General features: G+C 39.6%; 1 protein-coding gene across 1 annotated transcript in view; it reads left to right on the top strand.

The window, feature by feature from the left end:
• Nucleotides 1-14,451, top strand: part of LOC140227517 (gametogenetin-binding protein 2-like) — a 39,055-nt gene extending 24,604 nt beyond the window's left edge. The window contains exons 9-14 of the mRNA XM_072307918.1: nt 905-1,079; nt 1,859-2,089; nt 3,615-3,855; nt 5,812-5,963; nt 6,426-6,533; nt 14,239-14,451. Coding sequence (XP_072164019.1) covers nt 905-1,079; nt 1,859-2,089; nt 3,615-3,855; nt 5,812-5,963; nt 6,426-6,533; nt 14,239-14,451 — 1,120 coding nt within the window. The remainder of the gene's footprint in view (nt 1-904; nt 1,080-1,858; nt 2,090-3,614; nt 3,856-5,811; nt 5,964-6,425; nt 6,534-14,238) is intronic.
• The last annotated feature ends 6,751 nt before the right edge of the window (nt 14,452-21,202 follow it).

Raw genomic sequence — 21,202 nt, 5'->3', positions numbered from 1 at the left:
ACTTTTTTTTTTCTCCATACCTTGGAAAATTGTTCAAGGTATCTTCATGGAACATAGTATACTGATTGGAAGTGATTATCTAGAGAATGTAGGGTTCATGGGGTCAAATGTCAGGGGTCAAAGGTCAAGTGCAACACTTCAAAATTTTACTATTTCCCTCCTATCATGCAATGCCAGCAGGGTTATTTTTCTTTTTTACACTTGGTGTATGCATACATGTACCTGTGTAACCTAATAGAAATTCTCTGGAAAGTTTTTTTTTTTCCTTCTTTTTTTGCCTCAAAGGTCAAAAGGTCAAAGATCAAGTGAAAGTGCTGAACTAACTTTTTCCTCCATATCTCGGAAGTGGCTCAAGTTATCTTGAAACTTAGTACATATTATGCATGTTCTACCTGAAAGTGATTATCTTATGAATTTTAGGGTCAAGGGCCAGATGAAAATGGTAACAATTTACTATTCAATTCAGAAATTGCACTTTTTCTCCACACCTGTGCCTTGAAAATTACTCAATGCCTAAATGTATGAATGGGTCAAAGTCGAGTTAAAGTCCTTAAATCCCTAGATACATGCTCTCCTATTCATCCAATTAAACCTAGGTCAAGGAAGGTGAACATTCAACACATTTGTGACAAACTTGTCATTTCAATATTTTGCCAATTTTGTGAAAATGTAATCACACATTGTCCACATGTACTATCTAGACCTATTGGGAAAATCATGCATTATGGCGGAGGCATACCAGTCGCCAAAGCGACATTTCTAGTTTAACCTGCAAGATAGATTGAACTGCCACTCGGTATGTGACTGTGACAATAACAGAGAAAGACAGTTCCCATACGTACACCTCATCCAGATTCCGACTGTTCCTCTCTCTGCCCCCCCCCCCCTTCACCAAAACCTGCAGGAGGCGAGAACGTCACGCCAAGACAGTGGACATTGCCCAGGAAGAAGTGCTGACCTGCCTAGGGCTACACCTCTATGACCGGTTGCAGAAGATCCACCAGAAGCTGATGGCCGAGGAGCAGACGTGGCGGCTGCTGCTTTACGTCGGCATGAACCGCCTCCAGAAGTCCTTTGAGGTGGGTGTTGTGATATTTGTACACTCCGGATGCAGTTGCCATGGTAATTATGCATCAAGTTTAACCGAGGGGGAATGTCATGGTTTAGATGTGCCTTTCAGGATTGCATGGTGGATGATTTGACATTTCACTCCAGAGATGGAAACTTCAGTGATTGTATACTGTAGAAGCAGAAAAATTCACAGCATGAAACTTTTGACTGGAATCTACAGCCTCTTTTGCACTGTGAAACTTTGCGAGTCGTGGCTGACATTCAATGCGTTGTGTAGACAAACAATTTTGCATTCATCTTACTTCCGTGAATCCTGCCTCCTCACAAAATTTGCAAAAGTTTCATGCATGCAAAAATTTCTGGTTTTACGGGATCTTGGAATGAGAGTTTGGAGGTATCGTAAAGAAATCAGGACAGTTCCCTGTCCTGACTGATTGACATTTGTTTTGGAGGCATTTGCTGCTGTGATGAGATCTCTGGCGACAGAGAGCCAAATTATAGGCTTTTGTGTTTGGTTATTACTCGTTTAGAGTAATGTTCAGGTCAGAGATGTAGGTGGTAGTAATGTTATGGGTACATATTGGGTTTTATTTGAGTTAAGTCAGACATTAAGTCTCTGTGATATGGAAACAGGTGGAGTTAAAGTGTGGATAGGACAGGATTGTAGATGGCGTATTGCCTCCCATGATGTCGAAGCCAGTATAATGGAATGTCTTTACGTCAAACTCTGTCATCATTTTAATGTTCTTGAGTGTAAATGCTGTGAAAAATTATATCCATTCCCCAGATGGCGCTGGAGTCCAAAGAGGGTATGTCCAAGCTCGAGATCGTCTGTGAGGAGATCAACGAGGCGGACCGGGCCAAGCGGGAGAAGAAGGAGCAGAAGAAGCAGAGAAGGAAAGCCCGAAAGAAGAACAAGGCGGGGAGTCCACCGGACAGCGGGAGGACCAGCGGCTGTAGGACGGCCGCCGTGGAAGAGGTGGAAGTCAGGGTCATCCCTCAAGAGAGGTCATGTGAGGTCAGTCTGATTTTAGCCTTCTCGGCACCAAAGTCGTAGAATTCCATGCCACAGACATTTACTGGTCTTGCCCCTGGCTGTGATGGAGGTACAGGGCAAGTTCGCCTTCACATGCATGTGAATTGAGAGAATGCAGCAACACTAACAGAACACATCAGTGAAAGCTTTAGGGAAATCAGACGATGCATTCTAAAGTTATGAATGTTTGAAGTTTTAGTGCCGTTATCGCTGGATGAGAAGACTACTAAAGCTCGTGATGTCACATGTGTAGAATGATACAAGGAAGATAATCATGAAAAATTCAACATATTGTCACTTTTTTCACAAAATAAAAGAGCCCCAGACTTGCTTCTTTCAAAAGGCATGTTTTGCATGTGCATGTCAACCCGAAAACAGCTCAAATTCATGATTTCGTGTACAAATCCAATGCAAATTGTGTTTTTTTGTTTAATTGATATAAATGAGATTAATTCAACTTTTGAACATTTAAATTAATCAATTCTAATGTAGATAAACTTGAAAAAGTGCCTGCAACAAATTATGGCAAAAAGAACAACAGAAAACAAAAGGTCGAAAAAACAATGAAATACACAAGAAATTAACAAAACAATAAAAACAAAAGAAGCTGATTTTGATTGCGCTATTTTTTTACAAGAAAATTGTTTGATGTGTCTTGAGGAACTCTGACACAAAAATTTAGCAATCCTTCATTCTTTTTGATGGAATTATAGGTGAAAATATGATTTCATGCGTAAATTTGCATAATTGATTTATTAAAAAAATATAAAATCAACATTTTTCTATTGAATGACCATGTTATCTTGTAGTTGACATCCGGCTCTATGTTCAGGCAAAATTTAGCGGCGATTGCATGATCAACGGCCGAGATCTGAAAGGGGGGGGGGGGGGGGGGTCAAATTGACCCCCCCCCCCCCAGTTTAAAATAGGGTTAACATACATTTGGAACAAATTGAGAGAATGTGTACTTTTTTCAAAAAATGAAATTGTATGAAATTCTCTCTATATTTTCCTTATGTTGTTCTACACATGTGACATCATAAGCTGTAGTAGTCTTCGCATTTACCAGTGACTGCGCAGAAACTTTGAAAATTCATAACTTTTTAAAGAATAGTCTGATTTCCTCAAGCTTTCACTGATGTGTTCTGCTAATATGGCTGCATTCACTCAATCCACATGCATATGAGGGTGAAATTGTCCTTTAAGGCACTATGACGCATATTGCTTTCATTTTCTTTTTGCTTTTTGTGTGCCATGTATGGCACACTTGACTCAATCGACAGCTTGCCAACTTTGCATATTTTTCACATATACACAATCGCACACAAACCAATCAATGAATTGTAATCTGTTAAAGCACATTAAAATCGTCAAATCAATAGCTTTGTCAAAATATTGTCATCACAACAAAGCTTGCATTTTCTCTTTGACTTTGCTTTGCCTTTTTTTTTTTTTGAGTATTCACTTTTTGTTTTACTTGTATCTGCCAACATTTTGTTCACTGCAGTGTGAGGAGCAGCAGGCAGATCTCAATGAGAACAAGGCGGTCCTTCCATGCAATGAGTGTTCACTGGCTGAGGACGGCTCTGTGCTCCACGCCTTCGTGTCTGCAGACCGCTGTGATGGGGACTACTCCAGTGGAGTAGAGTGTGGGGAGGAGTGTAACCACAGCTCACGGGAGAGCTCCGAGGTGGCATGCTCAGAGGGTATGTGCAACCACGACTGGGGCCAGAACGATGACATGCAAGGTGAGTTCATCAGTGACAACAACAAGGCTTTATTTACCCAGGGTATCCACTTCAGTGTTGCCACAGCTCTACCAGAGGGCCCTGCTATTATTACTAGGTCGAGAGGGACATTTTGGGTAAAAACTTCTTGTCTAAGGACGTAACCACTGGGCGGGAATCAAACACGGGTCCTCCGAATGGGAGTCAGGAGTCTTATCCACTGTGCCACAGCACCCCCACTTGTCTCCCATCTCGCCAATTTTCCCCCTTTGTGCCATGACAAAATCGCATAAGTGTAATACCATGACAAAATGGCATAAGTGTGATGGCCTACACGTTTATAAGGCATTGGATTTTTTGTCGAGCCCACCGGAGTTGTGGGGAGACTAAGGGATCGCCTGCGGCATCTGTCTGTCCGTCGTCTGTCCGTCGTCCATCCGTCCATGACGCTACAAAACTTGAATAACTCTTTACTGAGGACTTTAATTTCAATCAAACTTGGAGGGAAAAGTGGTTGTACAAAGTTACACTTTATACCAAACATGAAGGTCATCTCAAGGTCAAAGATCACAGGAAGGGGTCAATGAACTTTAGGGCCCAATGTTAAGTCTTTTATGGCACGTTTCGATTATGGCTCATAACTTTTGATGTATATGTCCGTTTGTGACCAAACTTTTATGGTAGATGTCCCTTGGGGAGTTGAAGGTCATTACAAGGTCAAAGGTCACAGACAGGGGTAAACACACTTTTAGGGCACAATGCTAAGTTTTTACGGCATGTTTTGATTATGACTCGTAACTTTTGATGTATAGGTCCGTTTGTGACCAAACTTGGATGGTAGATGTCCATTGGGGATTTGAAGGTCATCACAAGGTCAAAAGTCACAGACAAAGGTCAAAAGTCACAGACAGGGGTCAACTAACTTTTAGGGCCCAATATTAAGTTTTTACGGCGCATTTCGATTATGGCTCACAACTTTTGATCCTTATGTCCGTTTTTGACCAAACTTGGATGGTAGATGTCCCTTGGGGAGTTAAAGGTCATCACAAGGTCAAAGTTCACATTGGGCCCTAAAATTTTGTTGACCCCTGTCAACATTTTAGGGCTCGATGTTAAGTTTTTGCGCTGCGTTTCGATTATGGCTCATAACTTTTAATCCCTTTGTCCATTTGTGACCAAACTTGGATGGTAAATGCCCCTTGGGGAGTTGAAGGTCACCACAAGGTTAAAGGTCATAGGCGGGTCAATGAACTTCCGGGAGTTAGAAAAACATTAATTTCTTCTACGTGAATGGGCAAGTCACAATTTGGCACTTGCCTTGTGATTAAATTTGGAAATTGCAAGTGTGAACTGAGCCAGGCAGAATGGCTTGAATTCATGTAGGCAGTGAAAGTCTAATCCAGGGATTATGCAAGTCGTGATTGGCTTATGTGGGTATGACACATAGCATACACCAACAGATATCCAATTATGAACGCATGCTTGCGTAAGGTTTGCCTATATCGCACTTGTGTAGTCTGTTTTTGCATTTTCACGATGTGTGTGTGTGTGTGTCAATGCTGATGCCTTCAAGTCCAATGAATCAATACTGTGAATGGAAGCTTTTGCTTCAGAATGGAAGTACTTCAAGGCAAGAGTTTATCAAACATGCTCTTACAGCCCAAACCATTTCACCTCTTAATATTTATACATTTCACACTATAAACAGAGGCGAGAGGATGTGAAGAGAAAAGTGTTTACGTCTCTTACCCTTGTTTTTCTTGCCTTAGACTTTCATATGTGTATAATATGCATAAACACAGTGTAATAGAGACAGGCGTACCACTTTGGCAGACCATGCACATTGTTTGATCTGTTCATGATTGAGAAATTGTGGAAGTTCTGACGCCAAATACACTTTGTGAGACATAGTAACCTTCACAACCTTTCAATTTGAAATGAGGATGACCAAAATGCAAAACCGTTGTTTTACTCAAGGCGAGGACGTAGATCGGTGTGCAGCAGTAGACGAGATATGTGCGGATTGCGAGGTGGCGCAGGGAGAGGGCCAGGGGGATTCTGTGCGGACAGGGAGGGGGAAATGCAGCGGGGGTCAGCCACTTGCAAAACCACTGCAGCACAACGGCGAGGTGAGTTTTAAGGTTGCAGCTGTCGGTGGTAAAGGTAACATCTTTCAATTTCTTTCTTTTCAGTTTGCAAAAGTGTGGAGGAACAGTCATTGAGAGACTCGGGGGGAGATAATATTGAAATATCAAAATGGTCAGAAGTCAGCGGGCATTTTCCAAAATTTGTCGCTTATGCTTCTTTTGCTCTTACATGAAAAGACAGGGGGCAGAAGTTGATGGCAATTTCTCACAATCATGACTGTTACTTATATATTGCACCTGATGTATTAGTCGCATTGATTTCAGATGGTTGGCAAGAGTGTTTATCGGATACAAAAGAGTCTAAAAGAATCTCCTTGCCTGCAGTGTGTATCTTTCATCTCTTGCTTGTTTGTTTCTGTCTCACTCTTTCTCCTTCTCTCAGTTACTTTTAAATCCAGTACAAATTGCTTATTTCTTATTAAACTCCACCATACCCAATATCAGGATGACGTGGGCAACTCACAGGTTCGGAAGATATGTCAGTGTGCGAACGAAGACCAGCTGCGGAGAGCGGTGGGATGGACTCACCGGTTACAAGACATGCTGACAGAGGTGAGAATCAGCTTCATCTAGATTTGGTCCAGTCACTTGCCACCACCGATGGCAGAGTTCATCTGATACTTTTACAATTCCGGCAGAAGCCTGACAATACTGTTCAACCAGAAATGTTTCACATTCATGATACTTTCACAAATATTGCAAGGAGCCAAGATTTGTAAAAGTGAGAAGTACATGAAATATTTTGTCTATACACAATACATTAAATGCCAGTGACAAATTTGTGAAAATTTCATGCCACCAAAAAAAGGCAGTTGTCTACAATTTGCGAAACTTTCATACCACAAATGTTTGTGGTTTTACGGTATTACAATTCTGTAGGAATATCTTACAAGTGATAGGTGTAGTACATATGTGGAGGGAGGCATGAGGAAGTGATTTTCCTTCAAGTTTCTTATTGCAAGCTAAAGATTGTGATCCGTTAAAGCAAGCACGCTGCTGTGTCAAGTCATAATTAGAGGCTGTACATGTACTTTATTGATCAAACAAAATGGTATAATTTATTAAGTCTTAAAATTCTGAATTCCTGCCAATGGGCCGAATGCATAAAATAAGCAATTGCTTCAAGCAAAAGCACAAGTTCGCCTAGCAAAAGGTCTAGCTCAAGCAATTGCTTAAATCCACATGCATAAGCCTTTGCTTGTGCTTATACCTTTTGCTTGTCCCGCCCAAGCAATTGCTTGCGTTTTCAATAAAAGGAACGTCACGCTTGTGCGAACACAAGAACAAAGACGAGTGTGACAGCATGTATTTTAAAGGGCATGTGTGTGCAGAAACATTTCCTGACATAGGAAAGGAGCTATGAAATGACAATCATAAATGCACACGCAGATGCACACAAACGTACTGGCTGATTCCCATCACTGCTTATAGTAGCCCAGATCTGCCAGATCGCATGTGGAGAGAGGTCTCCTTGCTCTCCACCGAAGTCAGACATACTACTTGTTTTTTATCACATTTTGCGTGCTAACCACTGGACATTCCCGTTGTTGAAATGAATAAGTTTCTTACACAACTTAAGAGTAATTTCTTGTAGATTTATACCACTCTTAGTAGAGCAGATAAGCCGAAGAATTGTGCAAAATTTGACTAAAGCATGAAACTTTCACCATTGTTAGTACATGCTATAAGATTAACTTTAAGATCGGGAGGTAAGTCTGAATTGACCTCTGATGACCTCTAGAGGTCAATGACCTCAAAATCTAAGAAAATTGATATTTTGCGTCATTGGTTAATGATAAACACAGTAATGATGTACTAAAACTTAATTTTTGTCACAGTGAAATTGTCTTTATGTTCCAAAGAGCCCTGACAGGTTTCTACCTTTGACCTCTGATGACCTCCAGAGGTCAATGACCTCAAAATGTCAGAAAATTGATATTTTGCATCATTGGTTAATGATAAAACACAGTAATGATGTACTAAAACTTAATTTTTGTCACAGTGAAATTGTCTTTATATTCCACAGAGCCCTGTCAGGTTTCTATCTTTGACCTCTGATGACCTCCAGAGGTCAATGACCTCAAAATGTCAGAAAATTGATATTTTAATGCGTCACTCATAACTGAAACACGATAATTATGTACTAAAAACTAATTTTTGTAAGAGGAATTGCCTCAATGTTCAACAGAGCCTTTCGAGTCAGATTTCTACCTTTGACCTCTGATGACCTCAGATGACCTATGATGAGGCCAATGACCTCAAAATGTCAGAACATTGATATTTGGTGCAATTGGTTGATGACAAACGTGATTTAGATGTTATATTCATTTGTATTACAATTGAATTGTTTTCCTATTCCACAGAGCAAGAGAAATTACTCACGTGTCTCTACCTTTGACCTCTGAGGAAGGTGACAGGTCAATGACCTCAAAATATCAGAATATTGATATTCTATGTATAGTCAATGGTCAACTTTGTAATACCCGATGTACAATCATTTATGCTATAATAGAAGAATCTTGTCATTCCATGGAACATCGGTCATTAGCCTGTGCATTATATCCAACTTTGACCTCTCAGGACAATGAGAGGTCACTGAGGTCACATGTGTAGGCTTACCTGTATTGATGTTTGGCTTCATTGGTGTAATCGTAAATGCTTAATTATGAACAAACCACGCATTGACGTTTTGATCAAAGTATGTATGCATATTCCACAGAGCATTGGTTTATAGTAACAGGTCTCTGAAATGTGAGAGGTCAATTACTTCAGAAATAAAGCTTAAGTTTCTTGAGTGATGGCAGTGACCTGAAATATAACTGTTATGTTTGGGTTAGTTATGTAGACTAGCAAATATAGGCAAATATGGCCATTATCTTGACACTCGAGGAAAACAAGGCCCACGAGACTGATATACAGAGTGTTTAATCTATTCAGTGTAAGTCTCATAGATCTTTTCCCCCATTTGTCGGACTCATTATGGGACTGGTTTGCCTAAGCGTCAAGCTCATGGGAATATTTGCATAGTTTCCAGCTGTGGGCCTGTATTGGCCAGTGTAAAGCTGGTGGGTTGTTACAGTATGACTGCGATGAATGACTCATGGTCCTGGAGTATACAGTCCACAGCTGCGACATCATGGACCATCTTGAAAACTTCGACATACTGTGAGGCCCAACATGCATTCCACATGAAGCAATCCTGTGTATTGCAACTAGCTATTGCCATCCGAGACCTACCCAGGGAATAGATAAGCATTCATGGCAAACCATGGAGAAAGCGGATTGTGCAAAATATTTTGGAGTTCCAATAGGAGGCTCAGCTGGAATCAAATCGCCACAGCAGCTTAAAAAGGTTATACTTCAACCAAAGACTCTCTCAAGACGAAGATACGAGTATCATAAAGTTCAGGTGTTTTGCTACTCCATGCCGCTCAGGACTGTCCTGGAATATGCATGCATCATCTGGGATCCATTCACCCAGGTGAAACATCATGAAGTTTGGAATGATCCAGAGAAGATATGCACTCTTTAGCTGCAATGACCATCATATGCAAAACAAGCAGTGTTACAGCCACACTTGAAAAACAAAACAAAGCAAAACAAAACAAAACTACAATGGCAATCCCTGTAAGAAAGTACAGCACAGGCAAATTCAGCGATGATGTTCTGCATCAAGAACCCCACAATATCCACTCCGCAGGAAGTTGTGGCTCTATTGCTGCATTCTTCAAAAAGGGCAAATGACCAAAAATGTCAGGCATCATTTGCAAGAACACAAAGTAGGCCTACTCCCAAAAAAGGTGACGGCTACTCTCGGCCACTGTCTCTTGTATCTCTTTGAAACACTTCAGGAGAGAGATACTCAATATTCAGCTCTGTTATTAAAGATACATATGTCTCTCTTTTTGTTTTTGCATTTGTTTGTTGTTTTTTGCTTCATATAGCTCTTTGGATACCTTCTTTAACCAATTAAGAAAAGGCTCCATGGCAGAATATTACAAGATTACACAGTATAATGAAGAAAAAGAAGAAGGAGAAGAAGAAGAAGAAGGAGAATAGGAAACGAGATCTGCTGTCAATGATGCAGAGCCAATACCAATCAGTTCCATGGCAGAACTTAGTCGGCACTGCAAAGGTTTGGATCTCTCTCTCTCTCTCTCTGTTGACAAAGGATATTCTAAAGCTCCAAGTAAGTCCATGGGGTGGTTTACATTGTCTGGGCATAGAGGGTTGGGTTGGGTATATGAGGATATGATGCTTTGTTATAACAATTAGGTCTGAGATATCTGTTTTTTATGTTTGTTTTGACCATCCCGCATGGATCTCCAACGAAAAGGAATGATAATGTGTTAGACCCAGCCGCCACCGTGTTTTTTCAATAGATTTTGATATTACAGTGTAGTTGAGAAAAAAGTAACCGCTCATTGTCCTAGATGGAAGTCAAAATTGAACTGTGTGTGGAATACTCTGCATACAATTTTGGACACACACACACACACACACAAAATGCATTTTTTTTAATATAATCATTATTTCATAAGCAGCTGGCCATTACAAACCAATGAGACCAGACATCAATATTCTTACATTTTGATGCGTATCTTTCAATATCCTCCAGAGGTCAGAGGATCATCGCTAATGTTCATGTGAAATGAGTACACGCCTTTTGAATTGCTCACTTTTATTGCTATAGAAATACACAATATGTGCATCATGTCAATCATTTAATATTGTATCAGTTTCATTTTCAGTCTTGGATTATTTTTTTCTATGTACAAATAAAATCGTGGCAAAGTAAACAACTTTCACATCAATATATAAACGAGAATACTAAAAAAGAAATAGATGTAATAAAGTGCAAGGCAAACGTCTTAAGGTATACAGGTGAAGGAAATCACCTTATTGATAAACAATTTACTTGACTGGGATAGCGACCACTGAACAATATTGTTTCTTAAAACTCTCTCTTCTTTTCAACAAGTGGAATAAAACACATGCACATGCCGGAGCATCAGTTTGGAGGAGGGGTGGGGTGGTGGCAGGGATAGTTGACCCCCACCCCATTAAATTCTGAGATGTGGACTATGTTTTGTTGTTGTTTTTTGCTTTTTGCTTTTTAGACAGAAAACTGCTCAAGTTTTTCACTTTAAGTGTGCATCGGATTGTTAAAATTTAATTCTGAAATGCAAAATCTCCCTTCTGTGAGAGGGGATATCTCCTTTCGATAGACTCCTTCCCCCTGCTTGGTTCCTTCCACAGATATAACATACTTTGGGGAATGATAATTTCCCTTATTCTATGAAAAATGTTTTTAAGAGATATTTTTATTTGAATTCCAAAGATGAAAAGGCTTTCCTATATATGCACGATTGTTCATTTTGGAGGGCAAGAGGCATTTGCCCCGCCTCCCGAGAAAATATGGGAGGGGGAATGGTAGGGGCATAAAACTTTGCCTCCAAGAATTTCCTGAGATGGAGATTTTTTTTCTTCACTTTTTTGACAGAAAATGAATTGTCACTGAACATTTCAGCTATAGTATGCACCAGATTAAAAGGCAGAATCTCGTTTTCATACCCCCTCCCCCACACTATCTTTCGTTATGTCCCCTTCCATATACGCTCAGTGCTTTTGTCCCATTTTTGTTCTATATCATCACAAAGTATGTACTAGATCTTTAATTTCAGTTCCGACATATTAAAGAAAATCCCTCTTGTTGGAGGGGGTAGTGTATCTTTCAATTAACAATCCCTCCTCGGTTTCTACCCTTATATTTGGTACACTCCTTTTACTGATAATTTCCCAAATATTCCATCATAAATGTGTATACTAGATTTTTTTTTACATTTCTATTCTTACTGCAAAGGCTCCCTCGCATGGGAAGGATTGGGGGACAGCCCCTTTCATACCCTCCTCTCGCTGTATCAACCTCTCCTCCATGCATTGATTATGGCTACACATTTGGGTATGGACTTTTTTTTTTTTAAAATGGTAGTTCAACCAAGAGTGGCACGAGATCATTGAATTGCAAACAAAAGAATGCAAAAGCTCCATCATGTGGGAGGGGGATACCTCCACCCACATCCTTCTGTCGATTGGTCTCCCTCCATAGATGGCTGACTTACTACACCTTTTTGACACAAATTTCGAGGTATTCCTTCAAAAGTGCCTGTGTGCCAGGTCGTTGAATCTCATTTCTCAAAATACAAGAGCTCTCTCGAATGGGAGTGGAATACCCTACCCTCGCCAACGCTGCGCTTGCTGGGTTCCCATCCATATAGACTTGGTACACCTTGGTGATCCATAATTTTCCAAATATTCCCCAAAACGTATGCATCACATACTTTAAAAAACACAAACAACTTTGTCTTTGGGAGGAGGGTAGGTGAGATGCGCCCACACCCCATCAACTTCCGTATAAGTGACGACGCACACATTAAACAAGAGCTACACTGAATCACTGATTTGAGGTCTAAACCTGCAAAAATCCAATCCCCCACCCACATCCCCCTCCCCCTCCGCTTCATTCCTTTGCACCATGAACTTATGCTTTTACATATTTTCCAAGTTCCCCCCCCCCCACGTGAAAACAGATCGACACCCCTTGCTCTGTGCACATACCCGACTTAGATAATTACCTGAAAAGTTCTGCGGAATGAGTAGCCACTTTTTTGGTAACAGAAATGCATGGTTTGTAAGCCCTACATCATAAACAATTATTAACTATTAACTATCGCAATATCAATATTAACATCCTCACATTTCATTCGAGGTATTTGACCTTGTGTGATTTTCATAGGTGAACGGTAATGGCTCGTTAATAAACAGGGCCTACGAGTGCTCTCTAGAACATCATCATGTTTACCATTGATGATGCCAAACTATTCTGATACTTTGAGGTCATTGACCTCTCGAGATCATCAGAGGTCAAAGGCAGAAACTCGTCTGTGTGCCTTGGAATATGAAGACGATGTCATTGTACACAGGTATGCTTGTTTTGTACATCTTTACCATGTTTGACCTTTCACCAATGATGTCATACTTCAATATTCTGATATTCTGAGGTTATTGACCTCTCAAGGTCATCAGAGGTCAAAGGTAGAAACCTGTGTGCTCTTTAGAATATGAAGACAATTTCATTGTAAGACAGATATGCTTGTTTTGTACATCTTAACAATGGTTACCATTAACCAAAGACATCACAGATCAATATAATATTTTGAGGTCATTGACCTCCAAAGGTCATCAGAGGTCAAAGGTTAAACCTGTCAATGCTCTGTGGAATCAGAAAATGGCTTCCCTGAAGTATAGAAGCATGTTTAGTGAATCATAACCACATATATCATTCACAAATGTCTAAAAACATCGATATTTTGATATTTAAAGTTCATTGACCTCTGGAGGTCATCAGAGGTCAAAGGTAAAAACCTGTCAGTGCTCTGTTGAATCTGGAAATGATTTCTCTGTGGTATAAATGCATGTTTAGTGCAACATAACCACATATATCATTCGCAAATGGCTAAAAACATCGATTTTCTGATATCTAAAGTACATTGACCTCTGGAGGTCATCAGAGGTCAAATCAGACTTACCTCCCGATCTTAAAATAAATCTTATGGTATGTACTAACACTGGTGAAAGTTTCATGCTTTAGTCAAATTTTGCACAATTCACGTGATTTTGAGGGCTTATCTGCTCTACTATCTTGCACAAGTGTGGTCTTTCTTTTATGAATATGAAAATGATACCTAAAAGGGAACGTCCCAGTTAAGCAAAAGCTCATTTTACAGAGCTTGGAAAATCGTAAGCAATTTGCTAGCAAGAACCAGCAAAAGGTATGTTTTATGCATACATTTTTAAGCAAATACTTGGTCTCTGAGCAGTTGCTTGCGGGCAGCAAGCAATTGCTTGTGCTTTGCTAGCAAAAGCTTCTGCTCGCAAACAATTGCTTGTTTTTATGCATACGGATTCAAGTAAAGGCTAGCACAAGCCATTGCTAGCGTTTATGCATCCGGCCCAATATCACTACCCCATCTGACCCGTTTTTTTGATTGCAGAACAATATCACTGCATTACAGTAATATGGGCAAAATTGAAATCTCATATGTTTCTTATATGCTGTAGGAGCTAACTTGAAAATGTGATTGTTTTGTTCATTAGATTTTGCTCTGCAAATCCGAGTCTAATTGAACAAAAGAGGAATTTGACTGTCAAGAGATTCTCCTTTATTTCACTCTCTCCCTTTGTCTCGGTTGCCTAGCAACCCAACTGTCACCAGCCAGACGAGGAGGAGGACCTCCGTATTTCCCAGGAGGACATCCGCAACTTCCAGGCCAAGCACAAGACGGTGAGCCACGAACGGCAGCAGCTGCGGGCCCAGATCCAGCAGCGGTTCTACCGGCGCTTCAAGGGACTAGAGGGCAGCTGTGCCGTGGACTACCGCCTCAGCCAGTTGGCCATCTCCATCGACTAGGCGTCCACATGCCCACTGCCGAAAAAACGCTTTAAGAGAGACACTTGAGCCATCGTAGCGCGCCACAAAGAAAGATTTTCCTCTTCCCAATCCAGTAGACTGTCACATCAAGGGGGAGATTTTCCACTCTCCCCCTTCCCTACTATTTTGCTTTCCGATGACTATTGCCGACAGATTTAGGTAACCTCACAATGACAGGATTTCATCCATAACGAAAAGAGTGTCGTCGCAAGTATTATGTCACAACAGCACAAAAAACTCAATGGCCCAACTGCATTGAAGACTTGCTGTGATGATTAAAAAACAAAAGCAAACAGTAAACAACTTTGCTATGATAGCAACCACCTGGTAGATAATACACAGGAATCTGTAAAGCTGACTCCCTGGCACTGTAATATACAAATGCTGACTGCTCTTAAGGTCATAGTACAAAATATTGATGTGAGATATACTCATCACAATATATACAATGGAAAGTGCCCTGAATATCAGAGGTAATGAATAAAAAAGAACAGAAATGGAAAGACTTCTTTTGACAGCAACTGCCAATACAGATAACACTGTTTGCAGTACATGCTAACTGAAATTCACAGATGATGTGATATTGGTATTGAGGTTGACAGATTGCCTAATTTGCACATTGCATTCTTGAACTGTCTACAGTGGTTACCATCAAGATGTTACTGTAAAACGTGGAATGTTTACGTGCATTTTAGTTTCGCGAGAGCCAAGATTCAAGAAATTAAAATGCACGCCAAAGTTCTTTCCTACACTATATGCATTGAATGCCAGTGGCAATATTGTGTTTGACAGTATTCTAGTCAATATGAGTGATGTCAGAATCTGAAACACATTATCAACCTGTAGTGGAGGATGCACAGTTCTTGTGTCAATCATTGCATGGACTCCGAGCCAATTCCGGACGCCGCAATCAACCAATCAGAAAGCAGCATTCTTTGGGTGATTCATCCTTTGATTCATATGTCAAGTAAGCCTTTGATGCAGTTGGGCCAAAGAGTGGTAGGGAACACATAACAGATACTTTTTTTTTTCTTTTTTGGTTGGTATGACACTGTGCAGTATTCTTGCACTAGCTGGACTAAAAGTTGTCTACAAACCGGTCAATTATTGTTATGTAATTAGAAGATTGATTCCTTTTGAAGTCATCACAGTCATTCTGTCAGTGGGTCGTCTTTGTTGTAATGTAGCAGGAATTTGGGAGGGGGCGCAAAATGAAAACTTGACGTAGCATACACTGGATGCATTCTTCAAGACCTCCAAGGGACAGTGTTTTTTGTGTATTTTTAGCATCAGTGGGGATGAAGTGATGTGAGTTTTCATCCAGGGTGAAGTGTACCCTCCCTGGTGACGGAAGTCCTCAGTTTCCATGGCACTGTGTAGGCACCAAAAAAACAAAATACGATGAAAAATCACTGTTGCAATTTCACAGCCACACTAATACATTGCAACGAGAGAAAAATTATTTTAATGGAAAGAGCACATTTATGAAAAAAAAAAGATGTTCTAGTCAACAACAAACAAAATTCCTCACCCCAATACATATCACCTGATATCAAGTTCTTTGCATGTAATTTCAATATACAAGTTCAATATTTTAAATACTCTCAGTGGCAGCTCCCAACTAGTGTTCAGGCTGTATTAAAGAAGGTTGGCATGTTGTCATTCTAACGAAGTGCAAGTTTAAAAGGCAGTGTAACCAGAAGATTGAAGGTATAAATCTGTTGCTGTAGTAACTCCCATCTGCAGCTGAATAACACAAAGAGAGATGGTAGAAATAACGTAATGGACTTGTCACTTACTTGTAACTTATTATTTTGACAAACTCTATTGTAACGTTAAGTGGCCTGACAGACCAATACCAGACACTGTATGACAACTACATTTGACAATTAGGCATATGTTGTGATGGCAATAATTCCTGAGCTCAGTCAGCTATGATTTTAGTGATGTCATGAAATGTATTGGTATAGGCGATTTGTATGTGATCCAAACCCTAGCAGCATTTGACAATTTTGTGGGTGGGGTGGGGGGTTGTCATGTGGACCAAGCTATGGATTGTGTGTGTCTGCATACATCTGTTGGGAAGTTTATCCTCGCAGACACACGATGCAAGAGAAACCAAGGACTAACTGCACCCAGCTGAATACCAAAGCACAGTCTGTTTCATCATATCTTTAATGGGCGTCATTCAGATTTCATCTTGACCTTTTTTGCGAGGGATGGAAAATTTGTGGACGTGGCCAAGTAAAGATACTTTTAAAGAAAGTGATACTAATGATGATAGTGATGATGTATTGCTCTCATAAAGTGCGCGGCATTTTGCCTCAGCATGTAGATGTGTGCTTAAAAGCCAAAGAAAGAAAGGATGAAAAGAAAGAAATCTTGCAGAGAAATTTCCCACTTCTGTTTGCATATTTTCAGGCTTTATTAGTCTAGGGTGTGGGTCTAACTTTTAAATGCATTTTAGTTTTAAACTGCTCAATCTAATGGGCTTTTCTTCATAGAGCTGTCCTACCTGGAATTAACCAAGTCTAAATACAAGATTTAACTCGAATAATGTCATTTCTTATAATGACAGTATTTCAATGTGCTAGCAATGAGTGCTTATACAGGGAATACAATTTTTTTTTTTTTTTTTTTTTTTTGCCTTTGCCTTTGTTAATGCAGCTTGCTGGATTTCATCTCCAAGCCCAGGGTATAACTATAGTACTCAACGATGTTTTTCCACCAACAAATGTATTACTGTTCATTTTGACAGTCAACTCCATGCCGTCCGATCCAGGGAGGGAGGCGACAAAAAGAAAGCGCGCCAGCCGACAGTTGTGGTGATAGAAATCATGTTCAATTATTGTGATTGAAACTCTCAATGTGGATTTGACTTTTGTGAGCCATTTCACTCGCAAAAAAAAAAAAAAAAAGAAGTCTTGCTTTGTAGTAGCCACTCTGTGATGGGGGGAAAAAAAATGAAGACTACCAAAAGAAAAACATGAAAGGGGAGATTGTAATTTTGTCAGCTGCACAAGATGTGAAATCAAGTTCATGCGATGATATTCCATGTGTATTTGCAAGTATTTGGGTTGTAATCGGTATATGCAGTTTGAATGGCTTCAAATAAGTGATGAGTTGGAAGTGTTTACAGCAAAGACATCTGCAAGCAGTTGAAAATGACATTCATTCCATGTAGGTTGTTTAGAAAGAAACAAAAATAATGATGAAATAGTGAGTGAATGAATTGCTTCCATTTTGTGACATCTTATCATGCATTCAAATTTGATGAAAAAAAAACAAGAAAATATGAGGACATATGAGAGAAAGAATATTCTATAGACAAAAAGTGTCAATGTGAAATATTGAAACGTGCATTAAAAAAAAAGAGGATAAGTGTTTTAAAGACAAAGATTTCTTTACTGTCCTATTTGTATTTTTTGATTTGGTGTGTGTCTTAATTCTTTTTCAAGAAAAAGTAAGTCTGCAGGTGTGTGCTGTATGTTTGCCCCAATCAATTTCTGTATACCCCAAATATTTTGAGAGTTGGGTGCTGTTTACTCATTTAAGGACATGCAAAAATAAACTCTGATCCCGACATGAATATGACTTGCACGCATATATTTCTCCATTCAGTATTGTATTCCACGATCACAAATTTAACCACTTGTGAAAAATTAGACTAGCAAAATATATGGCGTTAACAGTGTACTAGCTCAATAGGTTCTACAACCAGGTATGTGTGTGTTTGTGTGTGTGTTTGTGTGTGTGTGTGTGGATGGGGGATAATGATAATGTTCTTATCAGTACTCTAGTGACACCTCGTGACGGCTCAAATATGTCTCAAGCCAAGTGAGAACAAGCGTTCCCATAATGTACCATTCACAGCTGAGCTCACGACAGAAATCTAGGAACATTTGTGGAAGTATTCGAGCCCAGAAGAAGAGGCAGTTTCAGTCTTTTGCGTAAGTGCCGTTAGTGGGTAATTGATGAACTGTGCCATACAGGCATTTGTGTGTTATCACTCTTGTCTTTACGTAACCTGCAGTTTATTCAAAGCAAGGATAGTGAAACAAACGAACAAAAAAATCACCAAATTTGACCATTTGGCAATTTTTTCATGCATTTTGCAAGACTTTTTGTAGACCTATGTTATCAGAAAGATTATTGTCAAATGATTTTTAAGTGGTTGGTATTTTCTGTAGTCTGGATTGATTCAAGGTTTTAAAGCAAGTAAAGTTGACTGTAATTATTCTTCTCCCTGTCTCAATAAAGATATTTACCAGCAATGAATCTGGCAAGCCCAAAGTTGTTGATTTTTGCTTGTCATATTAATCATAACAGATAAAGACAGAGAGAACAAAGAGAAGGGAGAGCAGGGGGTGGGGGGGGGGCACAGTCGCACTACACAAAACTACTTAGTTTGCTATTGTTTGCTTTTCCAATAACTTCCAGAAGTTTGAGCACGCAGTCGCACTTACAGCCAATGCTACGCATGACGTGAAACTACCCGTAGTTTCAATCTCTTACAGGAAAAATATGCAAACATGCAACAGGGTACAAAATATTATATGCACAATGTTCGTCACCAACATGAATTGATCGATTGTCCCATCATATTAAGTTTCAGCCGCACGCGGTCATACTACATAAAACTATGTGTAGCTTTGCGAGAAGTGATCAACTCCCCAAATGCATGCAGTGAGTTTAGCGGGCAGTTTTAGCCGATAACTTCTCAAGAAGTTTGCGATCACACTGTCCAAACTACGCAAAGCAAAATTGTGGATAATGAAAGTACTTGTAGTTTCGCGTAGTATGACTGCGCCTAAAGATACAGAGGTTAAAAGGATGATAGAGCCTTAGGTGTATATCAAATCCATTTCTAATCACAGAATAATTTAACCATATTTGCCATTTGTCTAATAAGCAAATATTGTCATACCTGTCTATAGCGGCCACCCAAGGGAGATAAAAAGAGGGGCTATTATAGACAGGTTCTCCAACACTACGAATTATTATGACTGTACGTAGTGATTTAATTTGACCTTCTTTAAGTGTACGCGTATGACATTCTCACTAGTGTCCATCCTTCTTGCATTCTTTTTCCTTTTTCCTTTTTTTTTTTTTTTGGTTCTTTCTCTGTAGGGACTCTTTAATTGCAAAAATGTATGCTTTTTTAAACCTCTTTAATCACTAATGTCAAGACTTACCAAACGAAGATTCCAAGTGGAATTAGTCGAGTGAAGATAGTTCTGTGGTACAAGGGTAACTGTTCCGCTTAAAAATACACATAGACACACACAGAGGAAATACTTGAGCACAGTAAGCAAGAGAGGGCGTCCTGGCGTACGTTCCTAAGCTCACCGAGTACACTCCGTCTCTGATCCCACTGATCTAGTCAACTGGTTACGCCTGAGAGAAAACGTCGATACACATGAACGCAAACAGTGTACTCTAATACGTTGTAAATCAATCGATCGCGTATCTCGCGTCAAAATAAATGCTTTGAAGGACGGACCGATCAGCGCAAAACACTGATGCACATCGGAGTAAAGCTAAAAAGGTTGTACAGGTAAAACTCAAAACTGGTTAATCAAATCACCACCGTTTTGCATTTGGTACGGCTACTGCAATCACAGCAATCTAGAATGAAAGTTGATTATGTTCAACAACAAAAAAGGGGAAAAAAGGAAAAAACGGGGTTTCGCAGAAGATCTCAGGAGATTGGAAAAGAAAATTGATACATTTGCAGGTTTTGTGTGCGATTGCAGCTATATAATTATGAGGAGCTTGATCGCAACACGAGTCAGGTTAAGATTTTTTCCTATTTTTTCCTTTTTTAAACAACTTTCAAATATATGATATAATCGCAATCTCAAATTTACACGAATTGAGTTTAACTCGATCTGCGATTAAAGGCATAATTTACCATTTGCAGATGAACCAAAAACCCAGTATTAGTGCTTTAAAATAGTTCCAAAATGTGAGTTGGGGATAGAAACAACCACTGTAAAATTTGAATCCGTATAATCAATGTTAAGTATTGTTAAATGCACAAAATGTGAACAAAAATTATGATGAAATTGTTACCAGTCTAAACTGTCTACAGTTATGGTTTAATGAGAAAAATATTGATATCTCCTTATATCTTAGGATTCATTGCGAAAATTTTATATGGACGGGTGTTTTGTGATACAACAGACCTGCATCAACCACACTAGGACATTTTTTAAAATCACTGTTCCCAAAGGTAAACAGGACCTTTAAGCTCTTCACTTTAATAGATCTCAACACAATTTTTTTTTTCTGTTGGCTCGTTCGGGCCACTAGAATCTTTCAATCTGAAGTTTTGGTCGCCCGAAAAAGATTATTTAGTGGCCCGAAATAAAAGCAAAAGAAATGGGCAACCAAATTTAATCTGGATGGAGTTGATTCGTAGATGGCGCCCTCCACCTCTACCTTTTACCAGTGCCTTTTACCCGTGACTTTGACATCAGATCCGGAACCTTCGGAGATTTTCGGAGAAAAAAAAAATGTACACAATACACCAGGGAAGCAACCAAATATCTACTCATCATAGCAACTAAAATACAAAGTTAAAAAAAGAGCAGAAAAAAGACGCAATTATGCAGACTTTGACTATTCAAAAGATGATTCATCAAGGAACTTGAGTTTGTTTGCCCTCTGTTAAAAACACACGCGCGCGCGCACACACACACACACTCCTACATGTCATTTCCATATG

This window comes from Diadema setosum, chromosome 4, assembly GCF_964275005.1.
Source record: "Diadema setosum chromosome 4, eeDiaSeto1, whole genome shotgun sequence".
Taxonomy (NCBI): Eukaryota; Metazoa; Echinodermata; class Echinoidea; order Diadematoida; family Diadematidae; genus Diadema; species Diadema setosum.
The sequence above is the reverse complement of the archived record's forward strand: the minus strand, read 5'-3'. Positions and strand labels throughout refer to the sequence as shown.